Genomic DNA, 21,795 nt, shown 5'->3' with positions numbered 1-21,795 from the left:
GTAACCTTTTTACTTACATGAAACAAAATGTTTCTATATTACATCTATATAATTACAAACTAAGTACAGGCTGTTCCATAACTTAGTTACATGGTAAGTGCATTTTGTTTCATGCAAGTACAAAGGCTACTACTAAGTACTTAACTAGGTAATTACTCTGTATTATGGACACCTTAAATAGTGAAGCAGAAACAGGCCAATTCATATCAGTCATGAATAAGTTGAAGCCACTTTCTTTAAAAAAAGTGTCTGGTTGTTAGTTACAAAGTGGTAATAAAACTGTAATGTAAATGTAGGCCAAAATCTGTATTCCAGTTCAGAGCAAAACACATTATTCTTAAAATGAGTCTTATGCTTATACTGTATATCGACACAGCTTGCATTTACAACTTAAATTGCTGGGGACTGACTGACTGTAATTACTGTGCATCTGTATAAAACTCAGTATAACACAGTCTAAGTCAATCACAATGGCTATCACTTTGATGAGTAAAATTGTTATTTAAAATGAGCTATCCTTAAATAGCAGAACCAATTTCGATTCACCACTACTTTAAAGCACATTTTTGGTTACCTGACGCAACAGTTTACAGTGCACAGTTGCTCTTGTCACAGTGACAACCTGGTAATTAATATAAAATGCATGAATTCTGCACAGGATGCACAGGACCTAGTCCCTAACAGAGGGAAAATAAACTTTTTACCAACAGGTGGGGATGATTGGATTGATTTAGGCTACTATTTATGAGTTTGTCTGCTCTCTAGTGGACATGAACATGACTCACATCCAAATGTAATGGGCGATTCTTCAAAATAATACAGCATGTAGTTTGATTGTATAATGTTGTGTAATATCTGCTGATCATGACTCAGCAGAACATTTAGAAACTTTATTAGAAGTGATCCTTGTTGTGTATCTGTGTAGCTAGCTGACTGCAGTACACTTTTGAAATGTAGCACAACAGTTTCTAAAGTTACGTTTGCACCAGTTTTAGAAAAAAACGTACAATTCATTTTGTTGTTAAATTCTACATGGCCATATAAATTATTTGTGCTGTTGATGAGAATAAATAGGAATATTTTGAAGAACAAACTTTTTAGTAATGAATAAATGTACCAACATATACTGAGCATTGTTCAGGAGCTTTTTCACATTTTTAATTATCATTTTTTTTTTATTCAAATTAAAATAAATATGTATCTTGAGCTATTTCCAGTTTTGTTAATTATATTAATATTTCTGGCATTCGTTAAAATTATGTAATTTATTTTGAATCAAAAGTTTTTAATTAAAATTAAGAAAACAAATAATATTAATTCTTAATAGTCTTCAATTAGTAAGTTTTATCTATATTATGTAACACTATGAATTATTGTGTATGAAATAAATTATGCAAATAAACCTGCCTTATCTAAAGCAATACATTTTTGAAGGGGGTTGGCAAAAATAATACTAATAATGAGATATTACATCTGAGTCACATGTTCCCTTAACAGTGAGCATCTTAAAGTCCTACAACACAAGTATAAAGTGCTAGTCACTTAATCATATGAACACTGTAAGTGTGTAATGTTTGCTTGTTAGGATCATATCAACACACCTTGAGATATAGCAATCAATTAATGTTTTATTCTAAACAGAATATATCAGTCCCTTATTTGTACAAAAATACCTGAAAAGGTTACAATTAGAATTTGTAAGCCATTCAGCTATTTACAGAACCAAGCAAAACACATCATCAATACAGAATCTGAAAAGAAGAAACCTTTTTTTTTTTCTATCCATGTTTTTGTTTGTTTGTTTGTTTCATTCCCTGAAAGATATAGATTCATATTTACTTCTATATTACTTGCATTTATGGTCATGATATTTTTTTTTTTGCATTGAGAAAACACACAAAGCTCAGGAAATATCACTGACAGTTGGGAGCACATTCTGATTATGGCATGAAAAAAGTCACAGAAGTATTGCTTTACATTACAGCGTTCATGTTACACACGCTAGATGTTGTTATGATTCATGACGATAGCAATAATTAAAAGCAGATCCACAGAATTACACATTAAGTTCATTACAAATTGCTATTTATGTGTAATGCAATTACTCTGTAACATGAACAGTGTAATCAAAAGCATGACCTCCTCTTTCATCAGAACTGATACTAGTGACAAATGGTCACAAATTCGAGATCAGTAACCATAACCTGAGTAGGAACACCCTCTCAGCTCGACATTAGTGAAGAGAGAGGATGGACAGAAGGGTTTCGAGGCACCTGATATACAACATTTTTAAAGGAATAGTAAAAAAAAAAAAAAAGTTTCTATATGGAGTACAAAAGGAGTGATATAGCAGAATGTCCAAGCTGCTCTGTTCCACTATATGGGCTGCTTGAAAAGACTTGAGGATAAATAAATGATGATAATGTTTAATTTTTAGGTGAACTATCCCTTTAAGAAAGAGTGGAAGCTATATGATACAACTCATTCTACAGATGTTGCAGACGAAACTACAATATCTTAAAGGCCAGAGATTCATCAAGAGAAAAAAAGGGATAATAATAGAGGTCTGGTGTGGTCAAAAACTCAATAAAAAGAAGTACACTGTTAGTTTAATAGAAAGAAAAATACAGAGAAGAAGTCTTGCTGGTCCACAGGACCAGTTTTAAACAGCCTCCACTTCAACCCTGAGCAGTTACATTCATTTCTTTTAAATATAAAAATGACATTAATTTCTTTCACCAATAAACTCTCAACAGATCACACATTTCGCAAATGCTGCTACCAGCTTCTTTCAAACAACAATGGGGAAAATGCAAATAGAGAAAGAAAAAAACATCTGTCTTTGATTCGTATTAAAGAAACATTTCTACAATATCTACAAGGCATACATTTGTTAGCGTTTTCATAATAAGTGTATTTGTAAGAATAGGTGAGCTTTTAAAACAGCAATTTAGCTTAATAATGACCTTCAATGACTAAAGGAGTTCAAAGTCCAGTTTTTCGTCAGCTCAATGCAAACAAAACATATTCTTTAAGGTCAATTAGCATGACAAAGCAATAGAATAGATTCAATATTTACACACTAAACCAAATAATAAAAATGCACTAAAATAAGTCAAGTTTCTTCATTTTATATGCCATTGTGGAAAAAAAAAAAAAAAACCTGTATCCAAAAATTCAGTGTGGTATCTACAAACTTGAACAGATGTACATGAATGGAGTGTAACTAGAGTGTACTGTTGAGCTGCATGTTAAATGTAAAAACGAAACAATGTTGCAAATGAAATAAATGCGTAAAGACAAAGTGACTGTAATGTGTTAACTCCCAGAGTGTCTGGATTGTGAACAAACATCCTGCTCACACTCACTTTTAGACTGAACGGCCAACTAGTTAACAAGTAGGTTAAGCGCTAATGGAACTCAGACTATCCTACAGATCAATTTGACTCACACAGGTGATTCACCAGTAACATATAATAAACTAGCCTTTAAGTAACCTACAACTTCCTCACTGGCAAAATCCAAAAATTGTTTTTTTTTTTCTTTTCTGTCTTTTTTTATGGTTAAATGATCTCAGGAAAAAAATCATATAACCTCTAAACTCAATACATCCATATGAACCAGGTGGAGAAATTCCTGAAATACTGTTACACTAGAATTATAGTATATCAAAACTGGTTGCAGACTATCCTAACTAATAGCATCATAACTGAAATGTTGTTAGTGTAGTCCTTGGCTGGCTGATTGTATAGCTTCACTTATCAAACCCTGAAAAATAAAGACAATAATGTCAAGTTCAGAAAGCTTGCGTGTGTATGCTTGTGTCTTTTGGTGAACGTACGACCCACCCAAACTGCAGCTAAATCAACACTGACATACACTCATCCTCAAGGCTTGAATGAACTTAACTGACACTGAGAAAGATATTCAAGTGAATAATTATAGCGCTGACTTAAGCCCTGCAGTCTATTTCTGTGGTTAAATCATCCAATGAGGTCTAAGTACTACCTGACAGACTGAGATCATATGCTTATTACACGGCTCTCTGAAATACTTGATTCCTTGTCACAAAATCAATATTTTGTTTTTTATTTAAGTAAGTAGCCGTGTAATAAGAAACATAATGTAAAAATATAAGGATCGCCCTTTTGAGAATTATTATTATTATTTTTTTTTTGCGAAAACCGGCTAATTGTACATTATCCCTTACTTAACCAAGATGACATGAATTACATGTGTCTTAAAATACATCTATGAATGAACAGCTTAATGTTACTTTGTGACTACAATTTATTTTAGACAACAATATGAAATTTGCAAAATAGGCCTTAATTGTCTAGACACCATAGTTCAGCTAACATGAATGGAAACAAAGCTGTCTGGAATACATGTCTGTTCAATGGGCTGCACCATATCATGCTAACTTGTGTTTTTGTCCACTGGAATATTTTTCCAAAAGATGTGTTTTCAATATAGTGTCAGATTAACAATTGAAAGCAATGTACACAACAGTACAGCCCAGGCTTTACTGACTCTACCATTAATAAAGACCATGAAGATGGTGTTCTACAGTAGGATGTTGATGAAGAATTAGTGTTAAAAAGATTCAAGAAATAACTGCGGTCCAAAAAAAATTCACAAAATTGTGGAAGAATATTACAGAACAGCGCTGAGAAAAAACGAAACGAAATTTTAAGTAATCACATCCAGATAAATAAATAAATTTGTTGAATCAACACTTAAAAATGATTGCGTCATTTGCATTTAGCTATGCACTGATATCTTGGGTGAACTTGTAGACATGGTGGCTATGCCCTCTCTATCTAGTTTAATACAATATAGGTACAAACTAAAAACATGGCTCTTTCTTTACATTGTGTCACAAGTACAAAAAAAAAATCTTTACGAATCCGTTGTACCTACTGCTACTATGGACAAGGCAGATTATAAATCCGAACCCCATCTTTCTGTGGGTGTTCTTAGCCCAAGCTTCACAGTGTGCTGTCCTCGAAACAATCTTTCGAAACATGGAGAGAAAACTAGAAATTCAACGACAAAAATAGACTGCAGCTGGGACTGAAGATGATCCTAAAGATTCCAGTTTGTTGATCTAGCTCCTGATAGACTGCGACCCACAGCGGAGTTCCCAGCAGAGGGTTTAGTGGTTATAACTCAACACACCTCACTTTAAAATCAAGGCACCGTTCCTAAAGTGTTGTCAGGCCATGTTCTTGTATTCATGTTTAAAGGAATAGTTCACTCAAAAATTTAATTTGGCCATCATTTTTCACCTTCATGCCTTTCCAAAATATTTTCTCTTTTATTTTAGCGGATATGAGTTAGACGTAAGCTTGGCTTGACGTCAAAATTTCAGATGGTTCCTCATACAAAGCTATCATATGGCAGTGTTTTAGTACTCAAGACTGGACTCTTGAGAAGTCACGCACACGGGAACATTTCAAATCGGACTCAAGCTTCGGATACAATACTCAATACTAGTCGTATGGCTTGAAATATAGCACATGATACTGTCATGGTGTGTTTTTGTCCTGGAAACTAAAAGCCATGGTTTCTATGAACTATAAAATACAGTTGTATGGCAATTTATCTTTATCTGTTTTCAACAACAACAACAACAAACAAAGAAGTAGAATAAAGTCATATGGTTTTTGGACAACAATAGTGTGAGTAAATAAACCAATTTCATTTTTGAGATCAACTATTCCTTGAAGGAGTGAAGGGACACGTTAATTCTTGGTATGGACAGTAGAGAGTGCTGCAGGTTATGTTTTGTGAAGGGGAAAAAATACACAAGTGTTTAAGACGATAGAAGAGGCCAAATGCACTATGCATGAGAGTTCTTTGCTCAACACCATGAGCACATAAAAAGAAAACAAGTGTCTAAATATTCTAGTGATTACCGGTGAAAACCATAGAAAGCACGAATTTAACGGCAATGTATTTTCACAGTACTGAAAACACCAATCAGGTGTCCGCATCTCACAGGACATTCTAGAATCAAATCTGCTCGATTTATGAAAGCAACAAGTGCCATAGCTTGGTTGTTCCTGGTTCATGAGTGCAAAATGAAATCAAACATGATTTACGAGTGTTCTGCTGGTCTTCCCAAACCATTATCTGCACGATTAAGACCGCGGATCCTGAAGACTCCCTCTGGATGATTGTCCTGAGAACCTGCTCTGGCCACGGTCAAGTGTGCAGGTGGCTGAGAGGTTCGTCAGCAGCTAACACACAAGCTTTATTTCCTTTATTTCTTGCTGGTCCTGTTTGTGTTTGTTCTTTTGATTTCCTCTCTCCTTGATTGAGAGTTGCTCTTGCAGTGTGCTTTTCTCCAGCCCAGCAGCACAACATTACACCACAGCACATGGCGTCAGAGTGTTCGTCTTTAGGCGGAATCAGGCAAATGGAGGTCATAAGGCCACAGTGGTGCAGGGGTGTTTAAGTTTGCAAGGCAGAACTCCTTTGTTCAGCATGTAAAACTCCACCAACTGGATCAGGTCTGTGAATTTGGTGGCGCTGTCGTCGAGGCTCAAGAACATTTGACCGTCTTCTTCACACTGGAAAATGGAAAACATAAAACTTTTATGCATTCTTAAATGTGTCAGGCTGCAATTTAAATTCATTCAATTTAACTTCTACGGTGAGGTTAATTGAAGTCATGCTGACATGTTTATAGCCAGATACCTGATTAATAACACAGTTTAAAGCCTCAACCTTTTGAAGTTTAACTCTATCGCCCTCCTGGAGTATTTTGAGGTTTGTTACAGGCACAGCAGAGCAAGAATGCTTGTTTCTTTTCTTTCACACTCATTCTCAACAAGATAGTATTCAAAAAATCTAATGCATACTGCATTGACTGTTTTAAGGATATTCCTTATGTGCATCAGCACACAAAGTTAATATGCTACATGTTTTGATTGCAGGAAACTATAAAATCTTACCGGTAAAATCTGGAAATGTTTGATTTTCTGGTGGTGACACATTGTAAGTACAAATGCCTTAGGATTGCTCTGGCTGTCCCTCAGGAGAAACATTCTGTTGCACAAAAGACAATTACGTGTAAGTATATCTTGCATAGTTAGCACAGAGAATCATCCAGAATGTAGTTGAGAATAACTAATGTACCCATCCACTCTGCCCTGCTGATGGATCATCTTGTGGGACTCCTCTCGTGAAATACGACCGTGAAACCACAGCTGAGTTCTGTGGATAACTGGATCATAGGAGATACAAAATGCCTTTAAGACAAGGATGATGGTGAGCACATTTCTATGGAGTACTGTGCATATTCAATGGTATCTTTCCTTTAAAGTCATGTATTGGACTTTCTTATACTGCAAGAATTTCATCTACATAACCTGACATTAATGAACTGTTCTTATTAAGACCATGATGTATAGTAATAGTAATTAATTTTAACTTTTTGTTTTATACTTTTTTAATCAAATTTTACTTTTATTTACATTACCAGCCAAAAGTCTGGACTTAAAATTAATTATTTTTATTCAGCAAAAATGCATTACACTAATAATTTAACTTTGTTGCTAAGAATTTACTTTAACTTTCAATTCATTAAAATACAATACTTTCCACAAAAATATTAAACAATTTTTAAAATTTATAATAATGTACAATGTTTCTTAAGCACCAAACCAGCATATTACAATCATTTCTGAAGGATCACATGACATTGACTGGAGTAATGGCTACTGAAAATTTAGCTTTGCCACCCAATCAATAATTTACATTTTAAAATATATTAAAATTGATAACATTAAATTATAATAATTATTCACTACTTTACTGTATCTGTACAATCTAATAATTGTAGCCTTGGTAATAATAGAAGGTTTCTTTTAAATACATGATTAGGCATGATAAAGTAAATACAAATGTAAAAAAGTAAATATATATATACAGGTCCTTTTCAAAAAATTAGCATATTGTGATAAAGTTCATTATTTTCTGTAATGTACTGATAAACATTAGACTTTCATATATTTTAGATTCATTACAACACAACTGAAGTAGTTCAAGCCTTTTATTGTTTTAATATTGATGATTTTGGCATACAGCTCATGAAAACCCAAAATTCCTATCTCAAAAAATTAGCATATCATGAAAAGGTTCTCTAAACGAGCTATTAACCTAATCATCTGAATCAACTAATTAACTCTAAACACCTGCAAAAGATTCCTGAGGCTTTTAAAAACTCCCAGCCTGGTTCATTACTCAAAACCGCAATCATGGGTAAGACTGCCGACCTGACTGCTGTCCAGAAGGCCATCATTGACACCCTCAAGCAAGAGGGTAAGACACAGAAATAAATTTCTGAACGAATAGGCTGTTCCCAGTGCTGTATCAAGGCACCTCAGTGGGAAGTCTGTGGGAAGGAAAAAAGTGTGGCAGAAAACGCAGCACAACGAGAAGAGGTGACCGGACCCTGAGGAAGATTGTGGAGAAGGACCGATTCCAGACCTTGGGGGACCTGCGGAAGCAGTGGACTGAGTCTGGAGTAGAAACATCCAGAGCCACCGTGTACAGGCGTGTGCAGGAAATGGGCTACAGGTGCCGCATTCCCCAGGTCAAGCCACTTTTGAACAGAGAAGCAGCACTGGACTGTTGCTCAGTGGTCCAAAGTACTTTTTTCGGATGAAAGCAAATTTTGCATGTCATTCGGAAATCAAGGTGCCAGAGTCTGGAGGAAGACTGGGGAGAGGAAAATGCCAAAATGCCTGAAGTCCAGTGTCAAGTACCCACAGTCAGTGATGCTGGTGTTGGTCCACTGTGTTTTATCAAGGGTAGGGTCAATGCAGCTAGCTATCAGGAGATTTTGGAGCACTTCATGCTTCCATCTGCTGAAAAGCTTTATGGAGATGAAAATTTCATTTTTCAGCACGACCTGGCACCTGCTCACAGTACCAAAACCACTGGTAAATGGTTTACTGACCATGGTATTACTGTGCTCAATTGGCCTGCCAACTCTCCTGACCTGAACCCCATAGAGAATCTGTGGGATATTGTGAAGAGAAAGTTGAGAGACGCAAGACCCAACACTCTGGATGAGCTTAAGGCCGCTATCGAAGCATCCTGGGCCTCCATAACACCTCAGCAGTGCCACAGGCTGATTGCCTCCATGCCACGCCACATTGAAGCAGTCATTTCTGCAAAAGGATTCCCGACCAAGTATTGAGTGCATAACTGAACATAATTATTTGAAGGTTGACTTTTTTTGTATTAAAAACACTTTTCTTTTATTGGTCGGATGAAATATGCTAATTTTTTGAGATAGGAATTTTGGGTTTTCATGAGCTGTATGCCAAAATCATCAATATTAAAACAATAAAAGGCTTGAACTACTTCAGTTGTGTTGTAATGAATCTAAAATATATGAAAGTCTAATGTTTATCAGTACATTACAGAAAATAATGAACTTTATCACAATATGCTAATTTTTTGAAAAGGACCTGTATTTGTGTGTGTGTGTGTCAAAATACTGATTTAAACACTCTAGAATGTACCTCCGCTTAATGATGAGGGGTGTAATGGGCTGGGGCTTCCTAGTATATTCATACGCAGACTTCTCTTCTGAAAAAAAGATATGGAGACATAAACCACACAGTCAATCAAAAATTTCTACATCATGCTAATTTGATTACAAACCAGTAAATATTAACTCATATATTCTATTGATAAATTTTATGTCTGTATTATCTGTGTTGCACTGGTAAACACTGCTTAGAAACATGATTTATATTATCTGTAAATCTAGATCATCATAGAACGTCTGGTGGATATTTCAAAAAATCGTATAAACAATCAAAACAAAGATTATTTTGAAACTGACTCTCCAGGCATGTCCCTCCTCCATGGCAGCACTCTGAGCCTCCACAGGATTGTCAATCACTCGGCCTATCCTCCCTGAGAAATCCATGGCTACCAGAGAGTTCTCTGAGACACTCCTCTGGAAAAGAAGGTCGTAAGTTACAGCGACTTTGTTTGCCATATTACAGATGTGTCGTCTTTTGATAATTATCTAGTCAATATCTATAGTACATGTTCTAAACCAGTAAGCAGTAGTCAAAACTTTTTAAGCATAACATGAACATGCATGGATTGATCTCTTTTCATTTTCTCTAAAATTTTCAGCATTGCATAATATCCATAGGACAAGCTGTAATAATAACTTCACTGCCAACACTTGAACAATCATTCCATAATGTGACATCATGGCCCACATACTGACACATGTCTGATTAATGCTCCATCTGTGAGGTAGAGAGGAAGAGAGAGAGAATGCAGTGAGTGAGTGTCTTACCACAGGCGCTGAGAAGTGTGAAAGCAATGTTTTTCGCTGCTGTGGGATCTTGTAATTTTGATAGAGTAATATTCCATACTATAAGGAAGAAAAAAATGAAAAAGTGTTAAACAGTTGAAAAAAGAATGATACCCTTTAACAAAATACCACAATAAAACATAACACTGATGTACAGAACTGCTCATTGTATTTTCCTCAAAGTGAAAAGACTCAGAATTCAGAATTCAAAAATGTGAATTTGCTCCTCAAATATACTCTCATGACAGCAGCATTAGCTGCAAGGTGCTCATTGTTATAACAGCATTTTAATAAATTTGACAATTTTTCCCTTTCAGTACACAACATGTCATACATAATTTACATCTGATGCATAAAACATCACTGCATTATGTTTGTCACAGATGCTCTAGATCAGTCAAAGAAACGGGTGTAGGTTCTAGATCAGCCTTAAAAAGTTTGAGGGTTTTAGATCACTCAGGGAAAGAATGCAGGTTCTAGAACAGCTAAGGAAAGAGTGCATGTTGTAGATCAGTCAGGGAAAGGATATTGGTTTTAGATAAACCTTGAAATACATATGGGTTCTAGATCAGTCAGGAAGAAGGCTCGGATTCTGGAAAGGGTGCAGTTTCTAGATGAACATATGAAAGGGTGCAGTTTTTAGAATAGCCATGGAAAGCAATGGGTTCTAGATTAGCCAGGGAAATGAGCCGCTTCTAGATTAGCCACAATTTTGGATCAGGAAAGGAAAGGAGGGGGTTCTAGATCAGCCTGGAGAAGGTGAGCATTCTAGATCAGCCAGGGAAGGTTTACAGGTTTAATTGCAGATCAGTTAAGGAAAGGGTACAAATCCTAGATTGGCCAGGGAAAAAGATGTGGGTTCTAGATTAGCCAGGAAAGGCTGTGGGTTCTAGCTCAATTAGCTAAAGTTTAGGTTCCAGATGAACCACAGAGAGGGTGCAGGGTGCACCCTTTAAAACTGCCAGTAAAAAGCAGAGGTATCAGATCAGTCAGTGAAATTTTTCAGACTCTAGCTCATTCAATGAAAAGTTTAGTTAAGTTTAAATAAACCAGGGAAAGGATGTGGGTTTTAGATCAGCCAGGGGAAGACTGTGGATTCTAGCGCAGTCAGGAAAAAGGCTCAGGTTCCAGATGTAACATGGAAAGGGTACAGTTTCTAAATCAGCCAAGAAAAAGGCACAGGTCCATCAGCCATTGAAATGTGGTTCCACTACCAACCTTGAAGAGTCTGAAGGCCGTCATCCAGCATGTTCTGCTCTGCTCGTCCTCTGCACACAACATCCTCAGTTCTTTCACGTCATTCCTTACTTTGTTAGGCTGCAAATAATCATAATGCACAACATTAGTCACTCTGCTAAACTTTGTGAGATGTTTAACTGTGTTTTTCTGCATAAGGAACTGTAATGCTTAAAGCTTTTCAGACTGAATTTGTGTTGAATGTTTAACATTTAACTTTTCAGAGCTTTTCTATTTTAAGAGTTCTCATAACAGATCACATAAACTTACTTTTATGCAGAATTCAAAGTCAGTCGGTGCATTGTGCAGCTTTCTCCCTGTTATTACTGTAAAGACATTGCTGTCCTCCAGGTCTGCTAGTAGCTGTAAATGCCTGGGCTCCTGTGAAAGATCAGCCAACAGCTCATATCATTTAATGGATAAGGAGGGGAGAGGGCACTAAAAGAGCACTCAGAAATGGGGGAGGGGTCGATTCTAACCAGCACCTGATGATATTAACAAAGGCTTGTACATGATGTAGACTAGTAAAACAGACTAGGTTTTTAGAAATAAAGCAAGCAAAATTTAAGTTTAGGGTTGCCATTTCACCAGTATGAAGCATTACTCACCTTTGACGTTCCTTTTGTTGAGAAGTACAACCCTGACCGTCTTAAAAACACATACAGTTTCTTCCACGATTTCCTGCCCATTTCTTTCACATACAAATATCCTTGGATCTCAGAACAACTGCTGGAGTTTAAGAAGTTCTGTAGGTAAAGGAAGAAAATAATTGAAAGTTTAATAAATCAATCAGTCAGCTAAGATTTGTGGTTTTCTTTTCTGTGTGAACTATTCACAACCAGGTTTTAACAAAGGTCTGAACGTGCTAATAAACCACTGATTAAAAGTAATATTTTTTTTCAAACTGGAGATCCAGGGAGGTTATGGGGGACTCGAGGAGATGAGCTAAATCTGACTAAACGTATATATTTAGAGAAAGGTTCTTTTGTAAAAAATAACTCATACTGTATAAATAAAATAATGTAAATGAAACAAATTGTATGTGGCGTATCTTTGTTCACTAACACAGTTGTCAGCTAGACTATAAGAAAGGGGCTTATCTTGTAAAAAGTCAAAGATGCGTGGGCTGATGTTAGACCAGGGGTTGATGGGAAAGAGAACATGTGTCTGTGTTGTACCTGCAGGAGCTGAGATGGGGGGATGGTCCCGTTGGTCTCCTGACACCAGGCAACCATTTGCTCTGGGAAGAAGTTCTGTCAAAAAAAAACAAAAAAAAAACTTTTCTTAGCTATAGATTCTATTTACACTCTGTTAAAATAGAAGGCTATTTTACTACTTATTGCTAATAGTGGCAATTTTCTGCACCTCAGTATTGTAGTACATTATAAAACAGTATGCAATGATAAAGTATTGAGAGTAAATTATAATTTTAATTCAAATTATTAAATGGATGCCACTTTATTGGGACAATAAAGCCCTCCCTACACCTACCCTAACCCTACCCGATACTTTATTTTCAACTTTTTCATTTTTATTGAAAATAATTGCCTTTCCAATGAGATATGAGATTTGAAAAGGGTCGATCACATCAAAAAGACTACAGCACACGCTTTATCACCTACGCCACTGGAGCTGATGTTTATCAACTGTGTTTTTTTAGTTTTGACTACCCCAATCTCATGATGGTGGGCGGAGTTAGTGTAAATAGCCTCTGCCAACAATGTGGGCCATTTGCACTTAGTGTAAATAGACACTCCATTTAATATAACTGTTTACATTTACATCTCAATGTTGAGTGTGAATGAATTCAGTGTTACAGTATATACATTTTAGTAGCAGTATGATGCTTATTAAATTAAAAAAGTCTACTACATCTACTACTACTACTACTAATAATGCAAAGTAACAAGACATTTTCTATGATTAAAGATATACATCTGCTTGTTTAGCATTTTGCCTCATCACACAGAAAAAAAGTATCTTCAACAAAGATTCCATATTATATAATGAACATATAATAAATATTCTAAATTACTTACGTTTTATGGCATAACCACTGAATACATCTATGATCTGTTATGTATTATATGTAAAGGATAATATAAAGTCAATCATTTGTTATTGCCAAATAATCCTCAAATCCTCAACATGAACCCCTGAAGGGTTTTGTTGTTTTTGTTAAAAATCAGCTGACTTTATCTTTTTACACTGTTACTTATCAAATAAATAATAAATCAACATGAAATTTTGATGAGAGTTGAAACTATTTTATTATGTGAAAAGAAAGAGCCCATGGAGAGACATGAAACTAGCAGAGCTGTGTACGAAATTAGCTACATACGTTTAACTGTAAATTTTCACCAGATCAAAATTGATCAGAATCCAGTATTCCAAAGAGCCACATTCAGGCCACATACTTAAATTCTTCCTAAATGGAAAAACGTCAGCATATAAATGTTTAGCAATCCCACAAGTGACTGAGCAATCATGGATGAGACAAAAAGATGGAGAAATCATCATGAAACTAATTGTCAGTGTCAGATCGGGTGACAATTTTGCTGACTAGCATGAGAATCTTTATGGAAGTCACACTATATCTGACTGTGCATTTAATATAATTAGTTTTTTATTCATTTTATGGAAGCACATACATTTTGCCAAGTGTAAATGGGATGCAATCTCATCAATCAAGGTGCATAAGGTGACTATGTGTAAACAGGCCCAAAGAAAGTGTTACCAAAGATTCTATAGTCAATAGCATACTTGTGTTACAGCAATTTAAAACAGTGTAAAGGGGCAAAAAAGAATCTTACGATTAAAGCACAGATTTCCTTGCCCTCTCTGTCTCCAGCTGAATTTACAAGAGGACTGAATGTTCGTGAAAGTGTTTGATTACCAGCCCAAACAGTAAGAGAGGCATGGGTTTCTTTTGGATTGTGTGAGAGAGAGTGTGAGAGCAGTTCACTGAACTGGAATCATGTCACTTGATATCTGCATCTACCAACTAAGACTGAAAACAGTCCATTAATGTGACGAACTTTCCTTCAGCGATAATCCGTGTCACGTTACTTATGTACCTACTGACACCTACACCTAGACTACGAAACGGAAATAACAATTATGAAATAGTTCAAGTGAGGTCTTGGATTAACTTACCAAAGGATTTTTAAAGAATTCATATTTGGCATAGTTCTTCCTGAAGAGAAATTTACTCTCACTGGTCATTGACGCCTGCACTTGGACAACAAGTTCATGGTCTTCTAAACATCTCTCTGTGGAATGATGGAGAAAAAAAAAAGAATCAGGTTAAAATACACACTTCAAAATCTGTATTGCACTTGTGAAAAGGTCTGTGTGTATAGACATGCGACAAAAAATGCATCTTTGTAACCAAAGACTCAAACGTGGTGTAATATTTGCATCTTGAATGACATCATTGTCTGTTAGCATTCATGCAGGCAGACAAAAAATAAACAGGGTGAGCGATCCCTGCCTGATGAAAAGAGAGTTTGTCTGGAGGAGATAAATCCCCCCACACACCAACTCTCTCCCCACCCCCCGTTCAGCTTAACCAGTAAAGGGACTTACTGACTTAAAAAAAGCCCTCCATTGATCTATGCATAGATCTCTATTTAGTTTCCCTGTCTTTATCACAATCTCTGTCTTATATGGGTCTAAATGTTGGTGTAGTTAATGCTAGTCATGAATGCTAAAAAAATGACCCTGAACCCTTACATGGACATGTTCTTCATCCAGCTTTTGAACTGTTCAGAGGGCTTGTTTGGCAACAGGATGCTACAGGGGGATACATTGCACCAACCCCAAAAACATCCTTAAGGGGCGATCACAGTACACTTTTCATTCCATATGAATATGGAAAACAGGAACCGCAAATTCATGCAAATTTTGCTGCGTTCCAAAGTTCAAGTTTGTTGAGCTCTGCCTTGCAAAATTGTATAACGCAAAGACATGTGACCAGAAGACTGATACATCATGGCGTAACCTCTTAGCACTGCAGAAAAGAAGAGTAGATTCCATTTTTTGGATAGATTATATGTTTTTAGGAAGAATCATGTTTGTTTTTTTTTAAAGATGTTGAAAAGAGTGACATCATATTACAACTCTCGCATTGTCTGAAATTTTGCATGCTCAAAGTCTAGCATGAGCCATGGCTTTACCAAAATACAGTGAGTGAGAAGTGTGAGATAAAATAAAGTTTGGCAAAAATGCAGAGAAAACTATGATGTTCAATACAAGGTTAAAATAAGCCAAATATGCTTCTAAAGTGCAATTTGAAATAAAAACAAACTCATGGTTTCTGATTTGCAAGCAGAATAGTTTTTTTTTTTTTTTTTTGGGGGGGGGGGGGGGGGGGGGGGGTTGTATCAACCAAAGCAAAGCAATTCTAATCAAAATTCATGAGTTCGCCTGCACATCCAGTCCTGATGGTTAATAGTAAACAAACTTGGCTCGAACCCGAGGCTTGGCTTGAGCTCCGAGTTCAAACCCCCATTGTGGTACTACCTAGAGGGAGAATTACGTTTGGAACTTCATATTTTTGGTCAACTTCTCTATTATCGATACAGACACTTTTAAAAATGTACCTAAAATGCCCTTTATGTGGCAATCTCTAAAAACTAAATAATTACCTAAATTTGGTCTAATCATCATGCACAGCATGAATGTGTTAAGAATACAGTGTATGAGCCATGTGAACATTTTTATGATGCATTTATCGTGCTTTTGCGTTCTTTTTGAAGCTTTAAAACTCCAGAAAATTATTAAAAAATCTTTAATGTGCAATGAAAGAATGCATTTTATGATTTAAACTGAAATGAGGGTGAGAAATGACAGAATTAAATTTGAATGAACTATTCTTTTATGGTAAGAACCGCACATCTTCACTTGCTACAGTGCAAAAAAATTAAACTCTTCTTTTTCCACCACATGTGTTCCTTTCTACAATCACTTGTGTCTTAGTGTCTAGAAAGCATATAACAATTATTCACCCTAACAACAATTTTGGATACGTGTATAAATTTATGCGCACTTTAATCCACTTTACGACAAACCCTGTTTATGACTTTTCCCCACAACACATCCAACTTGAAATGACGCTTGGAGATACAGAAGTACTCTGAAGTGACAAGCTTTTCCATCATCCCACCGTTCAATATTTGGCTTAGTAAGGAGAGAGTTGGGATTGCAGAGAGATGATGTCATGCTTTCGTTCAACCGCACTTTGCACTATTCTAGCAGAGTGGATCCATAACAAATGAGGAATGAACCTGCTTTGGCATTTTAAACGCAGCCTGTTTCGCATATAAAATAAAGCATTTGTCCAAACTGTTTGTGTCAGTACTGTTGTGCAATGTAAAAAAAGTGAATCAAGACATGAATCAGAGAAATTAAATTATTATTATTATTATTATTATTATAGGGATACCAAATACCAACACTATGGCTATTTTCAGAGATTGGGCTTACCTTAACAAAGTTTAACAAAACTAACTTCAATTCCAAACATGCCTTTTTCGTATGTGTAGCATTGAGAAGTCTGGTTCATTTTAGTAAATAAGTTAATTTGGTAACACTTTAGTATAGGGACCAATTCTCACTATTAACTAGTTGCACTATTAACTAGCATGCATATTATTAGCATATTGGCTGTTTATTAGTACTTATAAAGCATTTATTCTGCATGACCATATTCTACATCCCTAATTCTACCCAGTACCTAAACGTAACAACTACCTTACTAACAAACCACATTGTTCATGGTTTGTTAATAGCGAGAATTTGAAGTTAAAATAAACTGTGACCGTTCATTTAGATAAATTGTTTCAAAAAGCAATACTAACTTTTTATCTTTTTGTTTAGTTTATGATGCTGTTCACCATGTTTTTATCAGATATAGAAAGTGATGTGATTTTGTATTTTTATTAGTTGCATTTAGTGTTTAGTTTCTCAACTACTTAATAGTGTTATTGAGATTCTCATTGCTTTTGTGTCAGATAAACACGATTACATGATTAATTGTTGATTAAAATAATCTGATTCTTATATATGTAAAACAATATATTTCCATTATAAGATGTAGCTACCTACTTTTGATTTTTTTTTTAACTTGACTGTAGGTTAACCACATTAAATTATGAGTAGACTGTAGCTTTTGGCAGCTACAGTTTCAAAATTCCCCAACATTTCCTCAAATTTCCTAATCATCTGTTGGATCTCAAACAATCACTTGGAAACTGAAAGTAATATAGAACATTGAAAGAACGACGAAAGAATGATGATACAGAGAAGGGAAGCAGGATGTCTGTTGAAAATAAAAAGAAAATGGTTTGTTTGCCAAACAAAGCAAATAGTTGTAATGGAAAACGAAATCCTGTCCAGACCACGTACTCGGGTGGCTGAACTTCCTGTATGACTCGTTGCCCTGGGCTGACTTCAGTTCTATTAGCAAGCCTCACGTTCATGCCACAGGTTATTTGAGGTAACCAATTAACACACAGCATGAGTTAGCCTAGAGATTTGCCCACAACATGTGCACTCTGACAGCAACCGTCAACGTCAAAAAACCCACTGACCATGTTTTAGTTTAAAGCGGTACGAGCTAAAGCACTATAACAATTCTAATTACAAACAATAAAATGCAATTAATTATATAACTCTACATAGTTATGATGGCAAAATCAGGAGGCTTATGAACTTTTAAGGTAAGAAAAACACTTCCCATAGTTGTATGTTCTATCAAAGTATATAGTATTCAGACAAATTCATGTGTCATCTTCTAAAATCTAGCCAAATTAGGCAGATATCAACATACATAGGGTGTCATGCTCTCATCCTAAAAAAAAAAAAACATGAACAGGACTATGCAAGGTAAAATGAAATATCATTTAGAATGAAATCATCTAAGTTGAATCTTGGATCATAAACAGTTTTGGTGCTATATTGGATCACCTTATAAATTGTGTCCTGAAGCACAAAACACATGAATATCCCATGCTCGACTCTAAAATACCAGAACCAGTACCAGTTCAACTCTTGGGGAACCTAACTTCCTGTTGTGTTTCTCCGTAAGATGGGATTTCCCCCGGTGACCGTTAATCAATTACCCTCAGCCCGAGGACATAAAAGGATGAATCAAGGAAGTCTGTCTTCTTCTCTTACATGGTCATCATTGATTTCAACTCTAGCACAAAAGACCCTGTAATTACTGCATCTAAAGTGGTTGACGCACACACAGACACTTTAAAACAGCTCTATAAATTCACTCGCTCCCCTCTAGCCTAGAAAACTAACAAGCCAGTTACCGAGTCCCAGGGCTGGATGATGCTCCACAAGCGCCCAACTGTTATCGTCCACACAATGGCTTTTATAGACGAGAAACTGGCACAGGTCTCGCGCCGTCATGTCGGCTGGGATCTCCACCACCTTTCCCATCCCATCCTCGCTGAAGATTTTTATGATCTGAAATACATGGGGAAAAAATCAGATATCTTAGATATGATGTTGAGATTAAATTAAAACAACAGTAAAAAAAAAAATTCTTGCATGGAAAAACACATTTACATACTGGGAAATTTTACTGCGTCACAAGACAATTTTATTTTCTAGGCCCCCCGCGGAATTAAAATAAACATTAAATAGTGAAACATAACAGCATTTTGTGTGACCTTACGATATCTTTATACAAAAAAAATTAAAAGAATATATGTAACTCTTCAAAGGTTTTGACCCAGAGTGTAAAGCCATTAATGCTTAAATCCAGGTCTTTTCACATCCAAATTCCATGTCTAGACTACATCCTTACTAATATGAGTAAGAGAAGCTAAAAAAAAAAGGTTTAATTCGAAATAGTTTGGTGCTCGACACTAAACGAGTGCCATGCCATTGTGTCCCCTTCATCACACACATACTAGGTTTCTCGAAAAATCTCTATTCCTATTTGCAATATCGCTCTCACTTTCTGAGATCTTTCATACGTTCTCACACCCAGCACACTTCAGCCCACAACATATACATTCAGAAATCCATTCAGCCAACCTTTACAGCTTTTCCACGACATTTACTGAATTCCATCATTCAGTCAAACCGTGGACGTAACCATTCCCGTCACGCTCTATTTGACTTTTTCAGTTTCATTCTACAGGTTTTATTTTTCTCCCCACTACAGACGGTCACCAACTCCCCAGACTCTTCTAGTCGCCTAAGGGTAGAGGGATTCTGAAGTAACCAGGAGGAGCTGTAGATTTGGGGCTGAGGAGAAATCTTACCTCCCCAGGCCTGAGCAGGCAACAGTCAGGAGAACACGATGGCATTTTCCCCAGCAGCCTGTGTCCTCCTCCACACTCTGAGAGACGAACCAGCTCCCCGAATGTCTCCACAACTCCACAAGAGAGAAAAAAAGGACCAAAAAAAGAAAAAAAGCAATTCCGATGCTTTTCAGATGCTTCTTCCTGTCAGTGGCTCAGCGTATCCTACCTGTCACAATCTCCCTCCTTCTCTTTCTCTCTCTGTCTAGCTTTGGCGCAGGACAGAGCATGCAGATGGCACTGTTTCCAGCTTGGCAGACAACTTGCCTCTGTTCCCCTCACAAAGGGTTACAGCCACAGGCTTTTAGGTAGTGAATCAAACCACACTTCCCTAACCAATCATAGGGCTAGCTCAAGCTGATGTAATCATTCCCACACAGACACAGTTGCACACACACACTCACACACCCCTCACACACGCACACACATCGACAGACGCACATACACAGACGCGCAGTCATACGCACGCACAGCCTTAACTTTTCTTTCCCCCTTCTGCATAGCTTCAGTTTCTTTTTGCTCTCGAAAGGAGAACGGCTCGTTTTTAGCAGCTCGTTTGTTTCCTCTGAAGTGGAGATGGCGATAGGACCAGACAGACAAAGCTTCTCGGCTGTCTAAACCTTCATATCCAGAGTCTTGAACAAGTTTCATGTGAGGACTTGTTGAAAGTTTTCTTACTTTCAAAAGCCCAGCTTTGAAGTTGGTAGTTTGAAGCCAGAAATTTCTCTCACGACAGGGCAAGACTCATTACAGCTGAAATGAAAGAAATACCAGCACTTGAGACACCGCTCACTGCCTTCCCCCAGCCAAACTTTATGCCAACATTCCTCCACTAAAGCTGAGAAGAAAAACTAAAAGCAAATCCCAGCGGTTTCATTGGTGACCCCTGAATTCTCACACACACTCACACACAAACCTAAACACACAAGGAAAGATGTCAGTTGCAAACTTTCAGACAGCTAATTCAACAGAAGACGGACACAGTGAGGCTACACCCACCCATTTCTGTGGAATTGAAGTGAGTTTTTTCTCTTTAATGGACCCAGAGTTTCATCTCAAGGCTTCATCTATCTCGGTTTTGACACTTGCATGCATATCTGCTTGGTCGCCCCTGCTAAAATTAACTTTCTGTGACCACAGGAAACCAGACAGAATGGATGACTCAATCCTTTAGGAGACTATTTCAGTTATGGGGGTGGGGAGGAAGGGAGAGAGCGAGAGGAAGTCGGGGATAGAGGGCTGGAGGGAGTACTGGAATCAGTCCAGAAGAAAGAGTCAGTAGGGGTGGTTACATAAAAGGTATGCAAACTCTCCAGTGCTCCAGCTGGCTTGACTGCTCCTCCTCTTCTCCTCCTCCTTCTCCTTTCTTTCACTCATCACTCTACCATTTAGGCAGACAGAGGGGAGGAGACTGGGTCACATATGTGTGCACACACCATCTCATAGCGTCATAAGCTGCAGCCATGTCATGCAATGTACAGCGTGTCCATCATTACCCTACTGACCCATATTGACTCTATGTAGGAGTTTGTCTGTAAATGTTTCCATTGCCATCTTGACCTGTTTATTTTTATAGTATAACCATCATGGATATACCGTTATAACAAAAATATGTATATCTACGTTCACCCTCCACCCCACTTTTTGAGACAAAATCATATTTCAAGAGCTTCATTTTCAATTTTACATATTAGCTTCTGGACCAAGTAGAAACCAGCATGCAAAGAATAACCAGTAAGCTTGTTTACCAATCTCTGTCTTTCAGCACATCCAGTGTGCATATGTCATGTCAAATATTACTATTTATGAGTGAAGCTGATAAGTTCACCCACTTTGATTTTTCCAACACCCCGATCACTAAAATTCAAAGGGCTTGGG

General features: G+C 36.8%; 1 protein-coding gene across 4 annotated transcripts in view; it reads right to left on the bottom strand.

Annotated features, from left to right (window-relative positions):
• Window positions 1–3,559: 3,559 nt before the first annotated feature.
• The window catches only part of LOC306878374 (growth factor receptor-bound protein 10-like), a 104,902-nt gene continuing 86,666 nt past the window's right edge, over window positions 3,560–21,795 (bottom strand). For all 4 annotated transcript variants that reach the window (XM_079430691.1, XM_079430689.1, XM_079430690.1 and 1 more), the window contains exons 6-17: window positions 18,916–19,072; window positions 14,750–14,865; window positions 12,772–12,846; window positions 12,202–12,339; window positions 11,864–11,974; window positions 11,576–11,674; window positions 10,340–10,417; window positions 9,869–9,985; window positions 9,543–9,609; window positions 7,147–7,234; window positions 6,963–7,056; window positions 3,560–6,578 (exon numbers count right to left, since the gene is read on the bottom strand). In XM_079430691.1, the coding sequence (XP_079286817.1) occupies window positions 6,432–6,578; window positions 6,963–7,056; window positions 7,147–7,234; window positions 9,543–9,609; window positions 9,869–9,985; window positions 10,340–10,417; window positions 11,576–11,674; window positions 11,864–11,974; window positions 12,202–12,339; window positions 12,772–12,846; window positions 14,750–14,865; window positions 18,916–19,072 (1,287 nt within the window). In that variant the 3' untranslated portion in view covers window positions 3,560–6,431. The remainder of the gene's footprint in view (window positions 6,579–6,962; window positions 7,057–7,146; window positions 7,235–9,542; window positions 9,610–9,868; window positions 9,986–10,339; window positions 10,418–11,575; window positions 11,675–11,863; window positions 11,975–12,201; window positions 12,340–12,771; window positions 12,847–14,749; window positions 14,866–18,915; window positions 19,073–21,795) is intronic.

The sequence above is a fragment of the Barbus barbus genome (genome assembly GCF_936440315.1).
Source record: "Barbus barbus genome assembly, chromosome: 12".
Lineage (NCBI taxonomy): Eukaryota > Metazoa > Chordata > Actinopteri > Cypriniformes > Cyprinidae > Barbus > Barbus barbus.
This window is presented reverse-complemented; position numbering and strand designations above follow the sequence as displayed.